General features: G+C 41.5%; 1 protein-coding gene across 5 annotated transcripts in view; it reads right to left on the reverse strand.

Moving 5' to 3' along the window:
* The window catches only part of LOC309386795 (dystonin-like), a gene marked incomplete at its 5' end in the record, with an annotated part of 348,938 nt that overhangs the window by 195,090 nt on the left and 126,349 nt on the right, over window positions 1-27,499 (reverse strand). For all 5 annotated transcript variants that reach the window (XM_081942582.1, XM_081942577.1, XM_081942581.1 and 2 more), the window contains one exon: window positions 16,397-16,563. In XM_081942582.1, coding sequence (XP_081798708.1) covers window positions 16,397-16,563 — 167 coding nt within the window. The remainder of the gene's footprint in view (window positions 1-16,396; window positions 16,564-27,499) is intronic.

Consider the following 27,499-nt stretch of genomic DNA (forward strand, 5'->3'; position numbering starts at 1 on the left):
ATATTTGCTATCTTTTTAGTGGGGGGTGGGGATGCCACTACCACCTAAGCAGACTACAATGCAGAATGTTTTTCTTTAATTCAAGAAGAGGCAAGCTGAAATTTGCTCTATGACAAAAGAAGGTGACTCCAAGGGCAACCAGTTTGTGCTACAAATTTCAAACCTATTATCTCCAGTTGTTGCATGTAATGAAGCTCAAATCCATTCAGTAAATTACTCACGGGAATAAATGCATAGGGAAATGTCCCCCAAAAGAAAAGTCAGACAGAAAAAAAGTATTTGTCTCTTTCACCTTATCATTGGTACTAACCATCGTTTAAAATGTTAATATTAGTTACAATTACCTTCAGCCTCATTTTATAAATAATATAGTAATGAATATCTAAGATAACTACGATACCTATCCTAAAGGGATATTTTAAATCAAACACCTATATATTTATGCACGAATAGTATTTGTTCAGTATTAAAGCTTTGCAGCTATGATAAAATACATGTCAAAAACACACGTAGATGTACTTATTCTACATATGATAAAGATGCATTATCCAGTCTTTATAAATGTGTGAGTCATTCTACAGCAGATTTCTCACTAAACCTACCAGAGAAAATATATGAATTCAAAGAAAGGGAAAGAGCAGGGAGAAAATGTAAATTGCTTGTATTGTAATTGTTTCTGACTTGGTACACTAACACTGGCAATACATCTCTCTAGTTTTCAATGCAGTAAAATATTTTTTCTAGAATTTTCAGTCTTGCTTTTAATTTCAACTATAACCCTATTTATTCTGATGTCAATGAACACAGGTTAAATTTTTCCTTAGCTTGGGAATATAAAAATAGTCTGTATTCAACTCCAGCTACTGTCTTCTGTTTGTCAAATGAAGCAGGCCAATAGTTCCAATATCAAATTAAGATAAAAAATATTAATGGGTTTCATAAGGCCTCTTAACAGATACCATGTTTTCCTGAAAATAAGACCAGGTCTTATAGTTTTTGGACTGCCAAAAAAGGCCAAAGGTCTTAGTTGGGGGGGGCTGTCTAATGTTTCCCCCCATTTTTCCTGTATCGGAAAGGGTGGGGGTGGTGAATTGCCCCTCCCACCTAGCCCCTCCATGGCCTCACTAAACAGCTGATCTGTGCCGCTTTCAGAGCCTGGACATCCTCCGCAAAACAGCTGTGGTTGCATGTCTTCACTAAACAGCTCCGCAAAACAAAACCAGTGGTTTAGCAAAGACACACAGGCTCAGATCACCTGTTTTGCGGAGGATGTTCAGGCTCCAAAAAGGGCGGCAGTTCTGCTGATCTGACCCTGCATGTCTTCTCTAAACAGCATTTTCCTCCGAGCCTTCAGCGTTGCAATCCTGGGATACTTGGGCGGGAAGGCTTGGGCGGGGGGGGGAAGACTTACGGTAGAACCAAAGCGCAACCTGTCCCTTTCAAGCAATCAAATGTCTGTGTGTGTTAGAGAGAAAAACACAAAGAGAGAAAGAAAGAGAAACGATGGAGAGGGGTAACAAGAATTGCAGGCAACGCTGTTTGAAAGGGTTTCCTCTCTGCCGTTTTTCTCTCTCTGTCTCTCTCTCTCTCTCTCTCTCTCTCACACACACACACACACACACTTATTGAGAAACGGCAGAGGGCAGGCAACCGGGTAATGGGACTGACACTCCCCTGCCTCCAGCTTGGCACCTGCTCAGGGTGGTGCCCCGAGGCCCAGCACCTGCGTGGGCAACCCCCACCTGGCCAATGCGACAAATGGGCTCCCTCATAATGCCTCCTCTCCCATGTGAAGCAGCGGCCAGTGAGGGATCCATCTGTGCAGCCATAAAGCGGGATTGGCATGGCCGGTTCTTGCCCGCAGCATTGGCAGCCGGGCTCGGGTCAGAGCTGCCACCAGCCAAGATCAGCAGGCCAGAGTCATTCAGCTGAAGGCACCCTCACCCCCTTCACTAAGCCTTATTTTTGGGATAGGCCTTATTTTAGGGGCACCCCAAAAATCAGGAGAGGGCTTACTTTCAGGGTAGGTCGTATTTGGGGGGAAATGGGGTATATAGTTGGTTCCATGTATGATAACCCTAAAAGAATGATTACAGTGTCACTTATTAATCTAATTAAAAGGAACAAAATCTAAATTTAGACAAAATTTTATCAACAATTTCCACTGTAATCTATTGCCTGCTGTTTCCACATCTGATGAGACCACCATTATTCATTTCAATATTATGTTTTAATGACCTCTTACAAAACCAGTTTGTGTAAAATAAATAATCGAAGATTGGTCATTGGTCATCCATCCTTCTATCCAAGCCATCTCAATCACAAATTAAACTCTAGATAGCTTATAAAATGGAAATATTAAAATTAAAATAACAATAATATACCCAAAAAATTACCAAGTATCGTAATTGGGAAAAACAAGAAACAAACCACATAACTGTAAAAATAATAATAATAACAGAAAGGAAGTGGTTGAGAATCTACCTTGCCCAGGGCGGCTTATAGAGCCAAATATTCACATTTTCATGGAAACAGCTAAGTTGAGGTTGTATGGACTTCAGCAGGGCAGGCATAGCTACTGGGAACCCGGCCAGATCTTACTGGATAGGCAGGGGCAACTCATAAATATTTAACCTCTAAGCTATGCAGGACTTGATAGGTGACAACCAACACCTAGAATTACATCCAGAAGCTAAATGGTCACTAGTGCAGTTTGCAAATTAGTGTTATTAAGTGGACAAAACAAATATGCTCATAGCTTCTTACACTAACACATTCCTGAACAGCTGTACTTCTTGTATGTTCTTCAAGAATAGATCCATGTACAGGGTATTGTAGTAATCCAAACAGGTGATGACTAAGACATGAATAACCATAAAAAGGGCTTTCCCATGTAGGAAAGATACAACTGGTTTACCAAATGGATTTGTTTAAAGCTGCTCTTGGCCAAACCTTCATCTACTCAATGAAATTCTAGGAAGACCCCCAAATTACACACAAATTCCACTGGAGGAAGTGTAAACCTATCAAGAATTACAGTTAGAAAATTTCTGTAAAGGAATACAAAACCACTTGATCTCATCAGGATTTAACTTAAGATTGCTGCTCCTCACTCAGATCCTATTAGCATCCAAACCAGGGGTGGGTTCCAGCAGGCACTACTTCCAGTTCGCTGGTGTGCGTGCTCCGTGCACAGTGCAATTAAAATTGTTCTGCATATGCACAGAACTGAAAAACAAGATGGCAGTGCCTATGGCGTCACCCAAAGAACCGGTTTGGGGGCATGGAAGGCCTGGGTCGCTGCTAGTTCCAGCAACCCAGGCCGCCAAACCACAACCAGTTCGGCCGAACCAGGCCAAACCGGTAGGAACCCACCACTGATCCAGGCCATGTGTAATACTATGTCAGAAGGACCTTAGGAGAGAGGACTAAGAGCTGCGGACTAGATAATGGTTAGATAAGAGGCAGCTAAGTCCACAGAACGAATCTGGACATGGCAAACTTCTCAGAAGGGACCCTCCCTAGTGACTTGGTTTGTAAAGGCAAGAGGAAAGAGTGAACTTTCAGACTTGAAAGAATCAGTTAATAAATAAAGTTGGAGCTAGTACTTCTGAGTGTGCTTCTTGCTTGCATTACCTTCTAAGGCTGACACATTGAAACAGGATTTATACTACACTGTCTGTTTGACCCAGGATTGAGGTGTAATGCATATCACCTGCATTTTGCCAAGATTAGATTTCTATAGATCAGGAGTGCCAAACTGAAGGCCCTTGGGCCGGATCTGGCCTATGGAGTGCTTAGATCCGCCGTGCCGCCCTGGAAATAAGGGAGGACCAGCCTGCGGTGCCTCTGCCAGTGAAAACGGAGCCCTGTTTTCACTGGCAGAGGGCTGCGGGAGGATCCCCCACAGCCCCGCCTGCGCCAACGATAGGTGCCCCAGACATGAGTGATGTCGAGTTGGCCATAGCCACAGCCACCTTGGCCATACCCACACTGGGCATGCCCCAGCCCCCTGAGGCATGCACCCAGCCCCCTGAGGTCAAACACAACCCTGATGCAACCCTCAATGAAACTGAGTTTGAACTCACTCAGTAGCTTCATGCAGATTTGTTTATTATTAAATTTATATACCATCCATCTGACTATCCAAAGCAACTGCTACAATGCAATAGATGTTAACTAGTATTTGGAAGATTTTCATTCCCTGTAAAACCTGCAAAGTCTAAGGCTGAATGTCATCACCACCATCACAAGCCAACTGAAACTGACACCAGAGGAAAAGGAACATTTGTAACACCTGTGGTATCATCTATAATTTACCTGCCAAGGTCACTGTCAACATTTTCGCATGACTGTTTTAAAAAAAAAATCAGACAAGAGCTTTCATAGTCTGCAGAATCTTTGCCAGGCTTCAAAATCAGTTATACACACTTCGGTGGAAGAAGTAGGAAATGCTTTAATTTAAAAGGCATCATTATCAATCCCCAGCACTATTGGGGTAAAACAGTACAGGTGTTCCTTCACTTATGACCACAATTGAGCCCAAAATTGCTGTTGCTAAGGGAGACATTTGTTAAATGAGTTCAGCCCGATTTTACTCACTTGCTTGCCACCGTTATTAAATGAATCACTGGAATGGTTATGTTAGTAACATCGTTAAGTAAATTCGGCTTCCTCATTGACTTTGCTTGTCAGAAAGCCATAAAAGGTGATCGCATGACCAGGAATACTGCAACTGTCATAAATATGAGTCAATTGTCAAGTATCTGAATTTTGATATATGGTCACAAGGATGCTGCAATGGTCATAAGTGTGAAAAGCGGTCATAAGTCACTATTTTCAGTGCCATTCTAACTTTGAACAATCAGTAAATGAACGGTTGTAAGGCGAGGACTGCCTGTTTATGTGTGACTGAAGTAACCAACCAGACCAGAAGGATTGCCAGCTTTTATAAATGTAATAATAATTTATATTTCCGGAGATGTTAAGGAATGGCTGAACAAGCAACTTGATCATGGAGGAACATCTGTAAGTTTTTTAAAAAATATTCCTTTGTTATATTTGATTCAGTAATAAACAATCAACAGTAAAAAAATATTTTTAAAATGAATTATGAATTAGATATGTTTAAAAGTTCCTTAACTGATTCCCCAATTTATAATTTTGTTTTTACCAAGAAGCAAAAGCAATAAAATACAACCACATATATATCATAGCAATTTTACTACTAAGTATTCATAGGCAAATATCCAGATTATTCAAATATTTCCCTGAGGGCACATTTCTCTCACGTACAGTAACTTTGTTGGAGAGCAGGTAGGGACAGTAACCAATCCAGACACACCCAGAGTTAAGAAGTTAATAGAAATAAAGTTTGTTAAGATATAAGAGTATACTTAGTGTACCTAGAATACAGTTGGTGTTGTTTGGCTCAGGTATAATGTCCTGTTCCTGTTTTAAGGGAATGTACACATGAACATCCAACTAAAAGACTAAGCCAGGGGTTTCAGACTCAATTTCATTGAGGGCCGCATCAGGGTTGGTTGGGGGGTGGGTGGGCGTGGCCAGGGAGGACACTTGACGTCACTCGTGTCATGGTCACCTGTGGAGGCCCAAAATGGAGCTTGGGAGGCTGCAACGGCCTCCTGCAACCCTCTGCCAGTGAAAACAGCTCGGGAGCCCTCCTAAGTTCCGTTTTTGCTGCCAGAGGGTCACAGGAGGCCATTGCAGCCTCCCGAGCCCAGTTTTCACTGGCAGAGGTACTGCAGGCCTATCCTTCCTTGTTTCCAGGGTGGCCCTGCAGGCCAGATCTAAGCACCCTATGGGCTGGATCTGGCCTGCGGGCCTTGAGTTTGACACCTCTGGCCTAAGCTAACAAAAATAGCCTCTATGTATACATACCATAACCAAATATCATAGCCAGATCTGTTAGATGTATTGTAACTTCACATCAGCTTCAGACCCTATGATATTTTTCTTTTTGGGTGTTCTCTTCTCTAATAATAAAATTTATCTCACCAATTCGACACACTTTCTCTCCCGCTTTTTTTCCTTTCTGGAGCTGTGCCAACTTTCAGCAGCTTTAATGGCTGCTTCTCTGTCGCTGGAAAAAAGGGCTTCTTCTGGATCTAACAGGGACTTTGAAATGTCCCTGGGATCAGCAGGATGTGCCCTTCTCTATCACCGTCTCTGCGGGACGGTTTAGGTCCAAAAGGAATGTCCAGATATCGACGGCGATCTTGGAGCTTCAAGATTGCATGTCGTATCATCGCGACATCAGCCCCTCCTCCCCTCACTTTTTTCATTGCTGTTGTAACTTCAAACAGTCACTAAATAAATGATTTAGTAAATCAGGGATTACCTGTATTCACAGAGTAATAAAAGTAAATGCTATTTTATTGATCTATATGGCCTCGCTATATAGTTTTATCTCAAAAGTCAGATCCAATACATTTGTTAAACTAAATTCATTAGCCATTTGCCATTTATTTCAGAAAAAACTAGCTTTATGAAATAAATACACACACACACACAGCAACTTTTAATTCATTCAAAATTGTTCTTTCACAGCAAGGCATAATGATGTTCTTGGCATAATGTCTGACTAGTTATTTACTAAAAAAAATAGATTTTTTTTTTTTACTTCTATGAATTCAGTGTCATTCTCACAGAAGTTCCTTTATTTATTATAGTTAGGCAATACTTCCAGTTCCATTCTGAAAAGGTGCTTCACAGGGCACAGGTATAGAACACAGACTCTGCTGGCATCTCATTCAAGCAGAAATGTTCAGGACTTGGAAGCCTGAATGCCAATGGGTGCTGCATTCATTCATGTGCTCCGAAATTTATTTTCAGAATTGAACCCAAAGCAGTGCATAGCCCCATTATTTTGTCAGCAAAAAACCTGAGCTGGGAATGGAAAGCTTTCGTTTTGAATACTACAATTAGCTCTAAGGTTTACGCCGGTGAAACATATACCTAACTTCTGTACTCATAAAGGGTAATAATGGACTGGCAATAGAAACATCTATGAATTTCTCAACACAACTCAACACACTCAAACGCCATGTCCCAACATGCACATTGTTGTTTCTTTTAATACGTTATGACTGAAAGAGGAATTAAAGTGGTTTTGCCCACCTTTGAATGAGAGGCACCATTGTCAGAAATTGTTATCATTCCATTATGTGATGCTGAGTTTGCAGATTAATTATGCAAAAATCCAGCAGGCGAAGTTTATAATGAAAGTGTAACTCCATTTGAGGCAGAGCTAAACCTGCTCTGCCCTGTATCTGTTTACAGACTTATCATGTAATTTTCACACTGCTCAGGCTTTTTCTTTTTTAAAAAAAAAATTTATTGGTTTTTAAACATTTATGGGAAAAGGTAAGGGGATACATAGAAAATGTTGGCAGTTCCCACACTAGTGGTAGAAATCCATCCAAATCTCACAGTTTTTACAATCTTAAAAACAAAATATAAAAGATAAGCAGAAAACAGAGTCTTATTCTATATTGTCAACCATGTGTTCAATCATTTTTCTTTTGTCACTTTCTAGAATATCAACAATTACTATTATTTCAAATACTTTTATTTTTGTGACTTGAGCCTTTTCGATATTGCTCCTTCCTCCCTGTCCCCTGAGGAAGCACTGCTCAGCTTTTTCTTGAGTTTATCTCATCCATGAGAAACCACAATAGCATCTTTCAATTATTATTATTACGATCATTACTATTAATTATATTATTTGTCATAAGTTTTATTTTTGAGACACAAATTGTAAAATGGGATCCCAACAATCAAGTAAGCAATACCCCAATCAAGAAACTGTCAAAGAGTAATCAGTAAATAGCCCAACCAAAGAATCCCTAAGACCGCCTCCACCTGCGCAGACAGGCAATGCACTAGAATATAAACTCAGAGAGCACCAAGGACACCTCATATCTGAAAGTGTAATATAAAGGACTTGACATTTGTGCTTCTGCAACTTATGGTATATAGCAGGAAATTCCCTTCCTGGCGGTTGCTGCATTGATTCTTTAGCTTCTCTTCTCATAGAACGTTCTTTTAAAAAGTTCATTCCATCAGCTAGAAAGTTCCTGCTACAATTATGATCTCAACTCTTATCCTGCACAAATCCAGATAACTGTTAGATGGCAGCCAATGGCATTCAAGTGGTCTTCACAAGCAAGCCCATGTAGAAAGTATTGTAGTAGTCAAGCTACAAGGAGATTAGAGCATGAAAACTGTCTGAAGGCAGTTTTGAATCAGGAAAGGGCAAATGATGCACTGAATAGAGTTATACAAAGACCTTCCTGGCGTCTCTTGCTCATCAAGCAGAGATTGTGATTCCAGAGGTGCAATCCACCCAAAATTAAAGGTAATATATATCCACGTCCATGAGGTCAGAAGAAAATTGAACCAGATTCATTTTCTTCCCAAGCAGGCTTATATAGCCTCCAGGCCCTACGACAGAGTCTCAGAAGGTTCATTTGGTTGGCCTCCGGTAGCAGCTATAATTGGATATTATAAGCATCCTGATGACAGAGAACTGCAAACCTGCAGATCATATAGACCAGAGATTTCATGTAGATGTTGAACTAAAAGGAAACCTGTGGAACTCCACAAAAAAGGCCCTAGGGAGTTACCTCTCCCAATTCCCCACAAGCCAACCAAAAGAAAAAAGAAAAAAACAGCTTTAAAGAAGGAAAAAAACACTTTAAAATAGTGCCCCCAACTGGTCCAGTGTGACATCATGGTTAACAGTATCAAAAGCTCATTGCCATCATAGCTTCCTCATATAGGCCATGTCCAAGTGCAACCAAAGCTGCCGCCACACTAAATCCCAACCTTAAAGTGAAATGGATTTAGATAACCAACTTCCTCAAGGATCCTCTTTAGCTACGGTCCACTTTCTCAACAACTTTCCTTAAGGAGGGAAGACCAGAGGCACCACCTCCTGACAGTAAACAAGAGTAGGCTTATTCTCTGTCAGATATCCACATTATAGCAGCAAGGAGAAAGGTTTTCTATGTTGTAATATACCACGATTCCTCTTAAAAGAACAAACAGAACTTAAATCATTCTGATGGATCTAAAGTACACCACCAGAAAGCCACAAGCTAGTCTAATGTGACTTTGGGGAGGCCAGCTTCAGAAATAAGAAAATAAAAACTCCTGCAAAATTGTGATTAAAGGAGCAGCGAACTTAACATTGTGATCTGGCCAGTTATCTACTTTTAGGTTTTACATACTCCCTGGGATATATTGAGGAGGGGGGGGATGAAGATCCTTCTTCATCAAGGGAATTTTTCATAAATTATCTTTATTTTATGTTGTTGTTAAACATCCTTTGGCTCAAGATCCATCACTCACAATTACACAGCAAGCAAGGTGCCAGTTGTACTCTATGGAATCCACTTGACTCCACCTGAAATGTTGTCTCTTTTCTCAGTCTGAAAGCTTTAATGTTAAGTGATCCCTGCAGCAAGAAAGTGGAAACTTGCTTCAATTCAGCTAAGCAAAGTTTACCAAATTTATTTTCCTCGGCCGAGCTTTTATTTCCCCGCTCGGAGAAAAAGCAAGAATAAGCTGCACAGTAGAAAACAGCAAGCAGAAACTTGAAGGTGCACATAATAGAGGCTTTCTTCTTTTCAAACGTATCCGGTAGCAATCCAAGGCTTGACACTTAGTAATATTTTGTTTCTTCCCCATTTGTAGCTAGAGGCAACTGACATGCTGCGGCAAACCCTGGCATCCTTGCTTCTCCTATCCTGGAGGAATGTATTCAAGTTAGATCTTGATAGCCTGCAACATGTTTTAACAATCGCCATAGTACAGAGCGTACAGCCCTTGCATTGTGGGCTGGCATGAAACCAATGCTTCAGACCAAACCTCTGCTACAGTATATATGACTTGTTTGCCTTAAAGCAAGACTTACATCTCACAAACTTTCCCCACCTAAAATTCTTTGTCTTGATTTCTGCCATGCTTTAATGGATCTGGCAGCTCACACAGCTCTGTTTGCCTCACAAAATCTGGGAAGCGTGATCTCCAGTTCTGAATAGCTTCTCTTCCTCTTCTCGGGGATTGCTACTGGTTCTCATCGGAAGCTCAACTTAAAGAGCCAAAGAGCTTCTCTGAAGGGCCAAAAGGCTCCGAGTTAATCTCTCATCTACTCAATACAATTGCAATCTCTTAAACTGGGATTTTTATTATTTTACTGCCGTAGATAATATTCCCACATTTTTCAATAGCCTTCCTGTAGTCTCCAGCTAGGTCTGCTGCACAACAAACCAGGTGTGCTTGCTGCTTAATCGGTTTATTATAAACCACATTTTTTTCCCCTGTGCACCTCCAATTTTCTTTTTATTGCTACACAATACTTTCATGGCTGGTATTTATTGTTTTCATATAGTTTTTCTGGCTGTTGGCTCAGACATTTCACAAAAACTGGTGAAAAGCTTTGCTTGATAAACAAGACACATTCCATTCCATATTCATGAGGCTATGCGCATTTTTATACCATGTGCATAAAACCTATTCAAACTTGCTGCATTCAGATTTCATCCTCAAGTGAAAGGAATAATGAGTAATAGTATTTTTCTACATTCAATCCTTCCAAGCTTAGCTTTCTCTACTATTCCCTTATACATTTATACTTTTGGAGGTAGAAGGAAATCCAACCTGATTCATTTGAAAGCCTTTCCATAATATTTTCCTGTTAAGGTTTTTACAAGGTAGGTCAGCAGATCTTGACTCAACTCTCCCCAATTTTCTGGACTGGGACCTCAAGCAAGTACTGGACCATACTGGAAAAGGCAATGGCAAAAAGGAATCAAAGGGGCCAAAAATCATGGTGGCTAGACACCATCAAAGCCAATACCAGCCAGAGCATACAACAACTGAAGAAGCTATATGAAACGTGAAAATGGGGAGGAGGGAGGAAGGGAGGGAGAGAGAGAGAGAGACAGAGACAGAGAGATGATTGACAGCACTGAGAAGCAGTCACAATAAAGATCACATGAAGTGTTAGTACTACCTAGAAGGTCTAGGGCAATGATGGCGAACCTTTTTTGGCTCGCGTGCCAAAAGCGGGGGGAGCGCAGGGAGGGATTGTGCACGGGCGTGCCACCCACACCCATAATGCAATGCGCGATCCCAGTGCGCATTCACGCATGACCAGTGCTCCCCCATTTTGCATGCTTTTTTCGCCCTCTCCAGGCTCCAGAGGCTTTATAGGAGCCTGGGGAGGGCAAAAACAGCCTTCCCCCCCCCCGGAGGCTTCAGGAGCTTCCCTGAAGCCTTCGGAGCGCAAAAAACGGCCCTACAGGCAAACCGGAAGTTCGGGAACAGACTTCCGGTTTGCTCATGGGGCTGCTTTTAGTCCTCCGGAACCTTCAGGGACCTTCAGGAGGCTTCCCTGAAGGCTCCGGAGGGCGAAAAACGCCCCTACGAGCAAACCGGAAGTCCATTCCCAAACTTCTGGTTTTCCCATAGGGCCAGTTTTTGCGCTCTGGAGGCTTCAGGGAAGCTCCTGGAGCCTCCAGGGGGGGGCAGTGGAGGCTGTTTTCCCCCTCCCCAGACTCCTATAAAGCCTCTGGAGCCTGGGGAGGGCGAAAAATGGCCTCAAAAAAAGGCTGAAGTCAGCTGGCCAGCTGACAGGGCAACGTCTCGCATGTCCTGACAAATGGCTCCGTGTGCCATCTGTGGCACGGGTGCCATATGTGCGCCATCCCAGGTCTAGGGGATAACATGATAACAGTGTTCCAATATCTAAGGAGCTTCCATAAGAAAGTGGTGGTCAAACTATTCTCCAAAGCACCTGAAGCAGTGGTGGGTTGCAGACAATATGCCCTGGTATGGGTGTACCAGAGCCTGCCGAGTGCACCAGATACCGTTCTGGTACGCTGCTCCAGAGGGCCCACCCACCCGCCCTCCTTACCGATTTTTAAAGTCTTCGGCGCTTCCGCGCACGGCGCGTACAGCACCTGCGCAATGCTCCGCTGAGCAGCTGGAACGTCACGGAGGTTCAAGGAGGCGCTAAGACGCATGTGCATGCTGCAGACGTGCGTTGCGCACATCCATATGGATGTTGCCGTGCACGTTCCAACCGTACCGGTTGGAACGGGATCCAGAACCCACCACTGACCTGAAGGCAGGACAAGAAGCAATTGTCCTTATAATTGCTTCTAGGTTGGTCCTCTCCTAATAAAGGAGAGACCAACCTAGAACTAAGGAAAAATTTCCTGACAGTTAGAACAATTAATCAGTGAAACAACTTGCCTCCAGAAGTTGTGAATGATCCAACAGTGGAAGATTGGACATTCATTTGTCTGAAATAGTATAGGGCCGTGATGGCGAACCTATCACACAAGTGTGATACGTGGCACGTGGAGCCATATTTGCTGCCACAGCAGCCCTCAGCTCCAGCCGCATGTGCATGCTGGCCAGCTGATTTTCAGCCTTCCAAAGGGCTGGGGGAGGTCATTTTCACCCTCTCCAGGCTTCAGGAAAGTCTCCGGAGCCTAGAGAGGGCAAAAAACAGGTCCAACAGCCCAACTGAAAATTCAGGAATGAACTTCCGTTTTCGCCTTCCCCAGGCTTCAGGAAATCCCCCCCCCCCCGTGCAGGGATCACTCACGCATGCCCGGCGGGGTGTTGCTCGTGCAAGTGCAGGTTGGTGGGCACGCATGGATACACTGTTGGCACACCTTTAGAAAAAGATTAGCCATCACTGGTATAGGGTTTCCTGCTTGAATAGGAGTTTGGAGTAAGAAGACCTTCAAGGTCTCTTCCAATTTTGACATAGTGTTCATTTCTTGTTTTAAATTGCGGAAACTATATTAATTATAATTATGTTATAATTAATGAATTACTCCTTACATTCTGTTTTGTGCCTATCTGCTTCCTTCCTGGACTTCAAAATAAATAATCAGACCCATAAGAAAAGATTTGTCTGTAATGGTATAGGGCTGCCAAAATTGTGTGTGTGCGCGCAAGCTATCGCTCGTGCCCACCCACTTGCACATGCGTGAGTGACCCTATGTGGGGGGGGGATTTTCACTTTCCTGAAGCCTAGGAGGGCAAAAACGGCCTCCCGCCTTCCTCCAAGGGAGGCCGTTTTCGTCCTCTCTAGGCTCCAGAGACTTTCTTGAAGCTTAGGGAGGGCAAAAAAACGCCCCAATCGGAAGTTCGGGAATGATGTTTGAAATGACTACTTTGCTAAGTGAACATTATCTTTTTGCCTAGAGATCAGTACAGGGAGAGTACTGGCTCCAGAACTTTCTCTACTTCAGCCCAATTATTGCATTTATTTAAAACTTTTATATATTATTAAACTTCTTAGTGAGTCCTTGGCTTTGCAGTATTAAAGTTAAAATATCAATAAAAAGAAAAAAGATAAAATTAATCAAACAGATCAAACTATCATTATTCCTAATATTTATAAGCCAAGTAACAGTTCTCTCAAACTAAAAACTCTGGAGAATAGCTGTGTCTTAACTTCATTTTTAAAAACCAAGACAAAAGCCTTCTTCTTATGACCAAAAGCCTCCCCATTGATCTCCACTCTCCTAAATTTCATACAGTGGGGGAATTCTTAATATTCCTAGATGAGACGTTTAGTCAGAACTGATTTCTTCTAAAATTCTATTTAAAGAACACCGTCCTGGAGATATTTGGGGTCAAGCCAAAAAAGTACTTTATACTTCAAAATCAACACTTTGAATTATGTTCAGAATCCTACTGGAAGCTAGTTTAGAATCCACAGTATCAGAGTTAAATAGCTGTAGAGGACAATTCATTTTACATTAACTGTAACTTCAAAATAGCCTCCAAAGGCAGAACCTTGTAGAGTTCATAACAGTAATCTATCCTAGAATTCACAAAGGTACAAGTTACTATTGCACAGGCTTCTAACTTTAACCAGAGCTTGATTGTACCAATTTATGAAAGTCAATGAGATTAATAGCTATTGAAACTGATAACATTATTTTTTTCATATAGAAGATAAAAAGCAAAGGAAAGAGACATGAATCCTGCCAACCCTATAAGGAAGAGACCACTAATGTAAGCTCTCTTCACTTTCCCTGCTGACAGATTTAGGAAGGAAAGGAATCCTGGTTAATACTGTGTCCCTGTCTCCTACTTTCCGAAGCAATTATGAAAGCTACCATGATTGATGGTATTAAGGCTCACTGTGAGTTCTAAGGGGATCAGGAAGAACACATTCTCCCTGCCAAAAAAACCGTGGTCACAATAAAACTCAACAAACAACATATTATGATTCATACCATTTGTTGCAGCTTACCTAATTTATCTCAATTGCCCTTAAACATCTGAAAACATTTTCTGTATGTTGACTGTTCTACACACATTTACTTAGAAGTAATTTCTCTTATTTCTAAGAAACCCCCAACATTTTATTTGCTTTTCAATACCAGGATCATTGCAACTGAACAATAAGACAGGAAATTCCTGGAGAGGTACAATGTGGTTTTATTTGATTAAAACTTTATGCTTTCTGAAGATACATGTGGTCTTCTTTTATTTTGTTATGATGTTGTAGCAAGCTAATATGAATCAATATTATATTGAAACAGGATAATTATCTAGATTCCCAAGAGGAGCCCAAGTTGTGCCAACAAATTATATACAAATGTTGACCTTCTAGATATCACCAATTCCAGTTCAACAAGAAGACAGATACAGCTATTACAGAAGACCATGGCAACAGGTTTTACATGTCACATAATACCAAAACTTGCTTAATGATGTTGAACTTCAGGTACTACTATAAAACTACCAAATAAAAAACATACCTGATGTATGATAGCAATTTGATGTTTTATGGTTGCATTTCTACGGGTGACTTACTTACAGTATTACAAATACCATACATTTCATGCAAATTTCTATTCTACCTTTATCAAATCAGTGACTTTACTATAATCCTTCCAATTCGTCAGAAGTGCTAGGTAAGATTAAATTTAACATTTATAATTTCAGAGATACAGAGACAAAACAACTAACAAACACCCATGGACACAAAATAATAAACTAGTTCAGAAAGGAATTCCTATTGGCTTCAGCAATAAAAATAGCCCCAACAATTTTCTGAAAGCAAATATATACTTTTTAATTTATGTAATCTAAATATACACAGAAAAGCGATAATCAATTATCAGACAGGATAAATGAAGAACACGTTTATTCAAGGAATACTTTCTAATACACCCAACACATAGGATCCAAATTTAATCCATTCATAGCCTAAACTTAAATTTCAATTCTTGCAGTTCTTATGAAGTGTAGCCCTTACAAGGAAAAAATCATATAGAGATCAACAAATGTTAACTTATTTCACCTCTTCTGCTCCTTCCACTCATCATAAATAGTTGGCTGTTTGCTGCCTCCCCTATAAAAACACTTAACAAGCTACCAATATTTTAAAAGTTTCTCACATCTGGGAACATGATCTCTGTTATCCTGTCATCTGATGACAAGGAAACAGCCACTGTGATCCCAGCCTCCAGGAATGTCTTCAGTTCCCATAAAGGACAGTCTTTAACTCAGAGCTATGTTTATCCCTATTAAAAACCACAGAAAATATTTTTTAGAGGTCACTTGATCCTGACAACCCAATGCGCTGCCTCTCTGGCTTCTGAGCTATCATCAGAAATTGCGCAAAAATTCTCAAACATACCCTTAAAGGACACTGAGTTGTGCTTTAAACATGGAAAATATAATTGGAAGCTGAGCTTCTTAAATAAACTACCATGAAACATTGATTTAATTCACCTCTGTTTAGCAGACTTTGGGTGCAACAGACTACAGCTCTATATAAAAACGCCCCACCATTACAAAATAAAATTTTTCTCTGCATCTCAGGTAGTACAAAGAAGCCAGTTAAATGTAAATAAATTTTATCTTAATTCTACAATATTCACCGCAATATGTGCCTTGCACTATGGCTTCATGATGCAAATCAAATATAGTAAATCATACCTATGACATACTTTCAGATTTAATGGATATTTAGGTTCAACGTATTTCCTCCATCCCAGATGGTGTGTAAAAATGAGGTTTCATTCTAATGTGTCCACTACCTTGATATTATACATTTTCAGATGCTTTTTGCTGAGTCTTTGACCCATGTTTGAACAACAATATCAAGGCCCAGTAAGGCAAATTCCAAATAATGTAACCAATGAGATATAACATCACAGTCTTCTAAAGAGATACCTTTTGAGTCCAAAAGTCCATTGTTGAATTGCTACAATGTATGATGCATGCTTTACCAAACAGACCTCAAGTTGTAATGATAAATCTTCGCCACTTTCTAATTCCTCAGAATTATTATTTCCACATACATTCTTAACAAAAGCGCAAATACCTGTATTTATGAATGATGGCATTAAATAATTTCCCGTCTCGCCAACAGGTAGTAAAATTTTCACAGCGAACTCCAGCATAACCTTCTGTTATCTGTTGCGTCCAAAGAAGCAATCGCTCTTTAGCAGACATGTCCTCTGACTCTCCAGTAACATGGATATCAGAAATCTGAATGAAAATAGAATCAATCAATCAAGTGAATATAGAATAAAATTACTAATAGCAATACAATCAGCCATACTTCATACTAATATTGGAGTGGGGAAAATATCATTACTGTTGAAAGAGTTGAAATAACTCCAAGTACAATCTTGAACTGCTGGGACAAAATCTCCAAATGGCATGGATACCTCAGCAAGATTCACTGGAGAAAAAAATTATGCTTGGAAGTGTTAATGGTAAAAGGAAACCATTTTGGTTTTGGCTGACAAAGATGGCTGGACACCATCAAAGCTGACACCAGCCAGAGCCCAGAACAACTTAAAGAAGTAGTGCAAGATCAGAAGGCATGGAGACACCTGGCCCATAGAATCACCAATAGTTCAACACAATTGAATGGATAGTATCATCATCTCCACTTTAGAAAGGAGCCTTGTAATATAACTGAATTGATTCAAGAGCCTCCGCTCTGCAGTATACACATACACCTCATTTAGCAACCAAGTTCCGGCAACCAGGTCATTAGGGAAATTGTTGTTAAGAAAACACAGCAGAGATCAAGATAAAGATGCTGTGAAGGTCACTGGTTGTGTCCGTCTCATTCAGATAAAATTGTTACTCTCTGTGGTTATTCCCACTCTGGCATGTGTTGTTGTCAGGTACACCAAATTTGGTTGTAAATTCGTACACGAGTCAGAAAATTAATTCTTTAATCACTTTTTATTAGTGTTGTATTTGCAAACGGTCACTAATTGAGATGGTCACTAAACGAGTAACAGTGTACTAGGATATGTACTAATTCAACACTATCCCTGGGTGGATAGTCACCAGGAGTCAGATGGTATATGCATTTTTATCATTATTAACATATGGACCCTAAACTGATGATTCATCAGAAGGCAAACACAATGAAATCCTTTTACTGTTTGTCACATAATTTAAGAGCATAATTAAGATAAAATACATTAAAGTATAAAAGCAAACAGGAACAAAAACGGTAGGCCTAAAAATTGACTGGAACATTATCTTGTGAGAGCAAGGCAATTGGAACAGTGCCAGCAATATATGTTAACATGAAGCAGAAAAACATTTTTGGGTAATAATTTCCTGTCTTTTTAGAAAAAACAGTGTGAACCACTCCCCCCACTCCCCCCACTCTAAGTTTTTATAGCATCTTTTGATGATAGCGTAAGAATCCTATAATTTTCAATGGTTGAAATGAAGTTCTTTGAAGATGAAAGAAAAAGAGATTCTGAAATATGTAGCTAAGCAATAAGTTCATTTGTCTGTAGAGATTTCACTGCTTTAAAATATTCAGGAGGATTTCTCCTTGGAAAACCAGATCACTTCAAAGCCTTTCAGCCTGCAGCAGCTAACAGAACAGGAGAAAATTTACAGTAGAATTTTTTTTCAAGGTTTACCTTTTTATCTGCTAAGTGACAGCACTTAGAAGACTACAGTTGATCTCCAATAAATTAAGTTAGTATTTAAGTGGGAGATTACTAGGAAGGTTAGGGTTGAAGGCTAGATTGACAAATTGCAAAAGCAACCCCCCAAAAGACAAGGACAAATCATTTCTGTTCTGGTGCCAGGAAAACTATATGAGTAAGTCATTAGAAATCAAACTTCCCTTAAAGATGGTTTACTTTTTACCTTTATATGCACAGGGAGATTGAACCTCTGACAGACATCAAAACAATAACAACAAAAATATTTCCTCTTGCTCACTCCCTAGCATATATTTGAAAATACATAATCTTTGCCATAGGAAGAATGACCAAATACCGGACATAACAACTGCAGTGATTCAACAACTGCAGCAAAAAAGGACGTAAAATGGGGCAAAACTCACTTAACAAATGTCTCACTTAGCCATAGGAATTTTGGGCTCAATTGTGGTCATAAGTCGAGGATTACCTGTACTCGAGATCACAGTGTATGCTACTAATATGTATCACATTTTCCTTTCCCTTGTGCCTTTTTAATACAGTTAACTTCAAAACCATTCCCCTATATTCTGACAAAAACTGAACTGAAGGAAGTATCTTCGTTACTGCCCAGTGCAATAAGAAATGGACTAAACCTTTGGCCTACTTTACAGTTGAATGACTTTCAACAACTGTGTATATTGGAAACAACACAGCAGAACCAGTGCACAATTGCTTCCTCTTCAAAAGTGACTTTTGGAAGCAGCAGAATTCTCAAGACTGTCAGTTACATCTGCCCTGACTCATGCAAATGGCATGCACCAGCAACCTAAACAAAACAAGAGAATTTGAATTTAAATTGCAATTGCTAAAGATTTGCTAAGGCTCCAAGCCCAGGCTCATGAAGTGGATTGTACTTCCAAATGTCTTTAAACTACTCTTTTCCCTCACCCCTACAACAGTCTTCAATGCACAGAGGTCATCTTTCATCTCCTTTCATACAATGGAGGATGTTCATCAGAACGTCATGCAATTAAAACCAGGTCTTCCACCACTAAGGACAAACAGCAAATGGAAAATGTGGCAGAATCCCAGGAGATCATTTTGCTTCACAGAGGGGGAAAAAGCAATCACTCTCTTCTTCTAGAATTCCTTCCTCTTTGCACTCTATCCAAAATGATGCTCCAAGTTAGGGATGGGGGAGGGGAAATTGGGGGAGGAATTAAAACTCTAGCTTTTCTTTTCCCACCCTTTTTAGTCCCAGAGACCTATGGTAGAGTAGGAAATAAGTCTGCGAACAATGGGTTGGATTAGATGTAAAATTAAAATAAAGCCTTGCTTTCTGCTGATATGCTTGAATTCTCTTCCCTCTTTCAACTCATCAAAAGTCACAACAGAAACAAAACTAAAAACTAATTCTTTTGCATAAGCAATCCTAGTTTATATCATTATTTCCGGTTCTTTAACATAATCTTTCTCCTGGCTTACTTAATGGCAGCTAGGCCTATGAGAGGGATATTGTTTTCTTTAAACAAGCATGATTCAGATGAGCTACTTGAAATGTTGGGTTTTGGGGGTTCCCCACGTCCCATGGAAATCTGGGAGGCAGGTGATTAAATTATAACCTTGAGGACAGCAATAATAGCTCATATGTTGAATAGCAGTGTCAAACAGAAACCTTTGAAACACAGAGAAACACTTCCTAGTGGCAACAGCTATTCACCAATGTGGCAGATTACAATGGGAGAAGAAGGATTCTCATTTTCCGCAGAAACTGGTAAGCCGCCCTTGGGGATATGCTGTGTGTTAAGTGTAAGTGTGCACTTGGCAGGGGGTTGGGTTTTGTGTCCCCAAGATTCCTTCCAATTTTTACATTCCACAATTCTAATTCTATAATCGCCTCTGATTTATCCTGAAGCAGAAGGATTAAAAAAAAGAAAAGAAAGTTTCTCTTGCCCCAGGAAAATGCTGTTATTAATGGGCATGGCTGACAAGGGACAAGCATTTTGCAACTCAAAGGTATATGAAGGGTAATTTAAACAAGTTCATAAATCTTTGCCCTTTGATCACTCCATCAGAAAACAATGCACTAATTCACTGCTGCCCTTGAGCCCAAGATAGGATTCAGTTTCAGATATCACTTGGGCAAGGGTTAAATCACATGGAAATGATTCAGCTCAGATCTTTGGAGCAAAGTACAGAAGGAATGGCCATTTACCAAGGCCAAGGCCCAAGGTATTTACCTTGTAGGAAAAGATCATGTTAAAAGAGAGAGAGAGATAGCTTGAAACAAAAAATGTGTATGACCGAAGAAGTGAGGGGGTTTTGTGTTGCTGTTGTTGTATCTATACAAGAATAGGATGTTTTTCACTTTGGAATTAGATATGTATAACTATTGCACGAAGGACATTCACTTCAGTGTATTGTGTATAAAATCTAACAGTACAAGAATAATTGAATGAACGCATATGAAGAAAAAATGCTGATGTTATTATGTTTACCTCAAAGGAAGAAAACCTTTCATTTTATATTATTTAATAAATGGAAGTTTTACAGGAAGGAAAAAACTTAACCATTAGCATATTGTTGACAAATTTAAGGGGGGGGGAATTATCTCATTTAAAAATGCATATTGGGGAACCAAAACCCTACTCTTCCTTTCACATATAGGTTACTTATGATAGCAAAGTTCTGCCTGCTACTCTATTCTCATTCTCTCTGAGGGAGGTGGGTGGTTCCAAAACGTGATGAATAAACAACAGCATACCCAAAATCACCTCAGAGCTTACACATATTTGGGATGCACAGCTTTTACACTGTACTCCCTCAAGTAAAACAATACATCCAATAAGCTCAGTGCACACAATTTGGTTGAAATGTATTCAAGGTATAACTGTTTTTAAGAGGGGCCTGCTCAAAATTATTTATGTTGTTATTTTTCAAAATATTTTTAAAAAAATTCATTGGAACCATTATTCCAAATCTTAGCAAAACACCACAATTCGGATTTTTAGTTTGATGGAATTTTCAGCATGCAAGAGCCAACAAAAGTTTTGCTAACCCAAATTAAATAATCAAGTCTTTTGTTATTTTCTATTTTTGCCTATCATTTTATACTGGTTTAATTCTGTAGCATATTTACCTTGCTCCTGTTGTGTAAAATGGTGGAAGTTGCATTTTCCACTGAAAAGGGCAAAGCTTCAGAATAAGGATATACTTGCTGTGAACATTTCTGAGCATGACATTCCAATAGATGCAAATTATATTTATTTTTCCTTTCTGAGGCATCCCCCACAGTTCTAAAATCATCTTTGTTTAATGCATCATCTTCAGGGTGTCTGCTTGACTTGGGCTTTATTTTCAAATGAAGCAGTTCTCTGTTTAACTGTCTTAGGATCCCATCACAGAAATATTCCCCCTCCTTTTTTTCTGGGTTTATCCCTATTTCTTTCAGCAGCGTTTTTTCTTTCACTTCGGCCTCACCAACAGTTCTTTGATAAGCATCATCTCTGTTGGATGGATCACTGGTGATCTCTGTTTTAAGAAGATCAACTGCATCTTTGCTACTCACAAACCGGTCAGTTCTTTCCGTCAGAAACCTCTGTGCAACAGATTTATCTCCCTCTGTAGAATTATTTGTTTTGCTTTCTTCTTTTCCGCTTTTTTCCTTACTGTTTTCAGGGGGATTTTCTTCCCATTTCCTCTGAGAACTTGTCGCTAAGAACTTCCTACCAGGAGACCGTTTTGCAGGACGTAGAGGAGCTCTCGCAGGATCCAAACTCTTTTCTTCTTTGTCAGTCCTGACACATCCACAGAGATTCCCCATTTGGTTCAGAATGCCTCACAGCGGCACACAGATGTTGCCTTCTCATTAGGCTGACATGAATATAAATGTTTCCAGATAGAGATACAGACTTTCTGCTAATAGCCTGATTATCTTTTAGCCTGCAACCCGGTCCTCAGGATGTAGCCATTTTGCTTATGAGAAATGCATACGCAATAAATGTTGTGGCTCTGTTCCCAGGCTGGGCCTGTGTCTGATTAGACACTAAGGCTTATTTCTGGCCACCAATCCTCTTAAGCAAACATCACAGCCTCAGCACTAAACTGGAATGCCAACAGCATTCTGCAGAAATGACATAATATATATTAGCAATAAAAGGCCCAGTGTAGATTTGAACTTTGCCTCATTACGAACTGAAACAAAAAGCCAAAACTAGTTTGAAGCTCTTAAACATTTGAGTTCAAGAGCAAATGTCACCATATGTAAAAGACTTCATTCAAAAGACAACTTATAAAATCTGGTCATTAATGTGAGATAGTAATAGATTTTTTTCCCTCCAATTAATTTTTAAAAAGTAAAGATTAATAAAGTACTATATGAACGTCCAAACAAAAAGATTTTAATATCTGATTTTGTTCAAAGTTACTGCAAGAAAATAATACCATATGTGAGGTTCAGAAAATTAGTTGTATCCTGAATATGTTTCAGGACACTGAATGTGCCTCCTTGTTGATGGATTGGGTACAGAGGTGGTATTCAGCAGGTTCTGACCAGTTCTGGAGAACCAGTAGCAGAAATTTTGAGTAGTTCATAGAACTGGTAAAACCACATCTGACTGCCGCCCCCCCCCCCCCCAAAATCTATTCTCTGCCTCCCGAACCCCAGCTGATCGGGAAGAAATGGGGATTTTACAGTAACCTTCCCCCGGAGTGTGGATGGAATGGAGATTTCACAGTATCCTTCCCCTGCCATGTCCACCAATTCATGCCACGGCCACAAGCCACGCCCACAGAACCAGTAGTAAAAAAATTTGAATCCCACCACTGATTAGGTAGCAGCATTTTACTTATTTGTAATCCGTCTCTATTGTTTTTACAAATAAGTCAAGGAGGTGAACATACTGTATCCAACACACTTTTCTTCTCCTATTCTCCTGACAACAACAATCCTGTGAGGTGGGTTAGGCTGAGAGAAAGTGACCGACCATATAGTCACTTAGCTGGCTTTCATGGCTAAGGCAAGACTTGAACTCACAATCTCATACTTTTTAGTCTGGTGCCTTATTAAGTTTAGTTTCTTCGGCAAGATATTCTTTAGATTAGAAGTCCTAACTTGCATAGAATAAAAGGAACATTTCTGAGGTATGTCAGGAGCAATATAAAAATAAGCTGAATGTGACATAATAGCAATAGCAATAGCACTTAGACTTGTATAGCACTTCCCAGTGCTTTACAGCCCTTTCTAAATGGTTTACAGAGTCAGCCTATTGCCCCCAACAATTTGGCTCCTCATTTTTCCAACCTCGGAAGGATGGAAGGCTGAGTCAACCTTGAGCCTGGTGAGATTTGAACTACCAAATTGCAGGCAGCCGTCAGTCAGCAGAAGTAGTCTGCAGTACTGCATTCTAACCACTGCACCACCACGGCTCTTGGAAAAAATGTGTATGATAAAGCAGGCAGAGCTAGGTAAAAGTATGAATGCACGCCCTGTTTTGGCTGCCAGAAATAGCTTTTGCTATTTCCAGGCCGGCCCCTCGGGCCAGATTTAAGCATCCCCCCCCCTCACATCCGGCACTCAGGCCTTGAGTTTGACACCCCTGTCTTAGAGCAATTTTAAATCCCATTCTAACAATTCCAATGCTGTGTTTGTGTGTGTGTGTGTGGCGCGCGCTGGCGTGGGAAGGGTATCACTGACTGCTCCATATGCAGAAAGCAAAAGTGTTCTCCATATATAAAAAATGAGTTATATAAATGTATGACATGGGAGTTGAATTCTTAATGCCATATCCATGGATTGTAAAGAATCACAAGAATAATTGTTTCTTTAATTTAGAAGCTGTTCCTATATTATTATGCAACAATGAAAACTCTTTGTCACATTCAACACTCCTAAAATATAAAAATATGGTCTTATAATTCTGGATGCACTTTGTCTAGGTATCTCACTCTGCACAATAATATGTAACATTCCTCTGAATTATCTTGGTGGGAAAAAACACTGAAAATTCATCATCACTGCTTAATGTAATTTACAAAATGCACAATGGAAAAAAGGTTGGGGCCCACTGTTGTAACCCATTTAAAAAGGACTGTAAAAGCACTATGAAGAGGTATAGAAGTCTAAGTGCTATTGCTACATATTGATATATGTCATTACTTTATTTAATATCCAACACTAAAGACTAAACTGAACACCATATACCCGTGAGGAAGAGCTTATGGCACGTGTGCCAGAAGGAGCGTTGGCTTACCTGAACGGTCTTCTCTGTGCGCTGTGGGAGAGTCCAAGCATGGGTTAATTCTGTCTGACTGCCCTGGACTGAATTGAAAACTTCTTTAGCCACGCCTCTGCTGCTGGAACTTCAAATTTTTTCTATGAAGGCGTGGACCTGAAGTCTGTTCATGTCGGTTCCTTGGTGTCCGTCAGAAAATAAAGTCAATTACAATTCACTGAGTCTGATGTCGGTATTGTTTATGATAAGCTCGAGTCATTTTGGTACACTTAGGACATAAATCCGGTAAGTCAAATAACAGAAAAAAGGGTCACAAATTTGAAGGCTGCGAGAGACCCTAGGGCGGGTTTGGACTCTCCCACAGCGCACAGAAAAGACCGTTCAGGTAAGCCAATGCTCCTTCTCCTGTGCGCTGCTTGGAGAGTCCAAGCATGGGACATACCCAAGCTAAATGTCACTAGGGCCAGGATCAACTGAGTTAACAGTCTCTTCAGCGGCATGAATACCCTGAAGGACACGTCACCCAAATGCTGCCTCCACTGATGCAAATTTGTCCAATTTGTAATTTTGCACAAACTGGGACGGTGAAGCCCATGTGGCTGCTCTGCAGTTTTCTTCTATGGGCGCTTGGGTCGCCCAGGCAGCTGTCGATGCAGCGCTCCTTGTAGAGTGGGCCGTGATGTGGCGCGGCAACTGTTTGGACTGGAGCTCATAGGCATAAGCGATGCAGGCGGCAGCCATTGGCAAATGGTGGCAGAGGTGACCTTACATCCCATAGTGGCCGAATGAAAAGAGATGAAAAGGGATTCTGACTACCTGAACGACGCAGTGCATTTAATATACCTGTGGATGGTTCTGTGCATGTCAAGCTTGTGCCATCTGCGTTCCCTGAGATGTCTCTGGTGAGGACAGATGTCCGGAAATAAGACTTCCTGGCACCGATGGAAACAGGAGTTGACTTTAGGAAGAAACGAAGGATCTAAATGGAGAACAACCCTGTCTGGGTGTATGAGACATAGGTCCTCCCTGACTGACAGGGCCGCCATCTCCAAAATTCTTCATGCCGAGGTGATGGCGATCAGAAAGGCAGTTTTGAAAGACAAGTGTTTTAAATCACAGGATCTAAAGGCTTCAAACGGTGGAGCGGTGAGAGCTCTGAGTGCCGTATTCAGATCCCAGGTCGGGTATCTATCAACGACCGGTGGCCTCAAATTGGTGGCTCCCTTTAGGAAGCTGCGAACCCTGGGATGACGTGCCAGGGAAAGATGGTCACTGGAGGCCAGAATGGTGGACAGTATGGCTACCTAGTGACAAAGTGTGTTTGCCACCAACTCCTGATCCAGCCCCTCCTGTAAAAAATCCAATATTTGTGGAATGGAAGCAGAAGCGGGCTCGATATGCTGTGTCATGCACCACATCACAAAGGCTGACCAGGTGGCATCATATATTCTGGTAGTTGATGGCCAGTGCGATGCTTGAATGGTGTGAATAACCTTGGTGGAGAGTCTCTCACTCTCTAGGAGGTCCCTCTCAAGTGCCAGATGGCTAATTGTAGCCACTGGGGCTCCGGATGGGCTAGAGTCCCCTGGCTGAGAGAGACCTCATCCAGAGGAATGCTCCACAGTCTGGCGATGGACAGGCTCATGAGGTCGGCAAACCAAGCCCATCTGGACCAGAATGGCACTACCAGAATCACCTCCACCCATAGGGTGTTGACTCTTTCTGCCCTTGGGGATCTGAATCTGGAGAAGAAGCGAGGGAGGTGAGTGTTCTCCGGGGTGGCAAACAGGCCGACCTCTGTGTGATCTTGAAGAAGAGATCCGGGTGGAGGTGCCACTCTGAGTGATCGATCGTGGCCCTGCTCAGCCACTCTGCCTGAACATTGCTTTCCCCACAGATGTGCTCCGCTCAAAGGGACAACAGGTGTTTCTCTGCCCACTTTCCCAGGTGTTGCACCGGGTGCCCCCCTGGCAGTTGACATGCGCCTTGGTGGGAACATTGCCCATGAGTAGCATGACATGGTGGCCCTGAATGTGGAGAAGAGCTAACCTCGCTGCTTTTAGCTCCAACCAGCTTATGCTGTGCTTGAGATCACTTGTGGACCACCTGCCTTGCGCGACCTGGTTGTTGAGATGGGCCCCCCATCCGAACAGGCTGGCATCAGCTGTGACAATTAGATGATCTGGTTCGCGGAAGAGACTGCCCTTGGTGAGTGCCGGAGACTGCCACCACTGCAGGGATTGCCGAACTTTGAAGGGGACCAGAATCGGGGGCAAGAGAGTTGCCGTTTTTGGCCTGTTGGTGGGGCAGAAGGCACCATTGCAGCTGTCACGAGTGCAATCTCGCCCACGGTACGATTGTCAGGCAAGATATCATTTTGCCTAGGAGTTTCGACAGCAGAATAATGGGCACAGTCCGTGAAGTCCAGACCTGGCGTATCAGGTGTATGATGCTGGAGACATGTTCCTGAGACAGGGAGACATGGAAAGTGACAGTGTCTATGATGGCCCCGAGATGCAGCAACCTGGTGGTGGGATGGAGGTGGCTTTTCTCCAGGTTGACGGAGAACCCGTGGTCTTGAAGAAGTCTCATCGCCACCCGAAGATCTCAGACCGCTTGTTGGCAGGATAACGATTGGATGAGGATGTCGTCCAAGTACGCTTGAAGTCGTACTGGGCATGACCTCAGAATGCGACCACTGCTGCCAGAATCTTTGTAAATGTCCTTGGGGGCCGATGACAGGCCGAATGGCAGACCTCTGTACTGATAATGGTGGCCTGCATAACAGAATCTCAGGAACCTGCAGTGAGCCTTGCGAACTGAGATGTGAAGGCACACTTCTTGGAGATCTATTGATGTTAGTAGATCTCCTGGTCTTATGCAGCCCAATAATGACTGGAGGGACTGCATTTTGAAATGTTTGTATGCTAGGTGATAATTTAGCTTCTTTAGGTTTAATATCCCCCTCCACCACCATCACCCGAGTTTTTCGGGACCAGGAACAGGATGAAGTAAAAACCTGACTCTTCTTGTCCTGCTGGCACTGGCTCTATGGCCCTTATCTCCCGAAGCTGCTAGATCTCCTGCTCCATCAGGGACCTCTTGTCATGGGAGGATGTGGTGGGACAACGTATGAAGTGACGAGGAGGAGGGGAAATGAACTCTAGTATCAGACCCAGCCTGATTGTTTGGAGTACCCACTGGTCTGACATGGTCTGCTCCCATCAGTCCTGGAATAGTTGCAGGCGGCCTCCGATGGTGGACGACGCTAGTGGTTGGTTC

This window comes from Natrix helvetica, assembly GCF_964273705.1.
Source record: "Natrix helvetica genome assembly, chromosome: 2".
NCBI lineage: Eukaryota > Metazoa > Chordata > Lepidosauria > Squamata > Natricidae > Natrix > Natrix helvetica.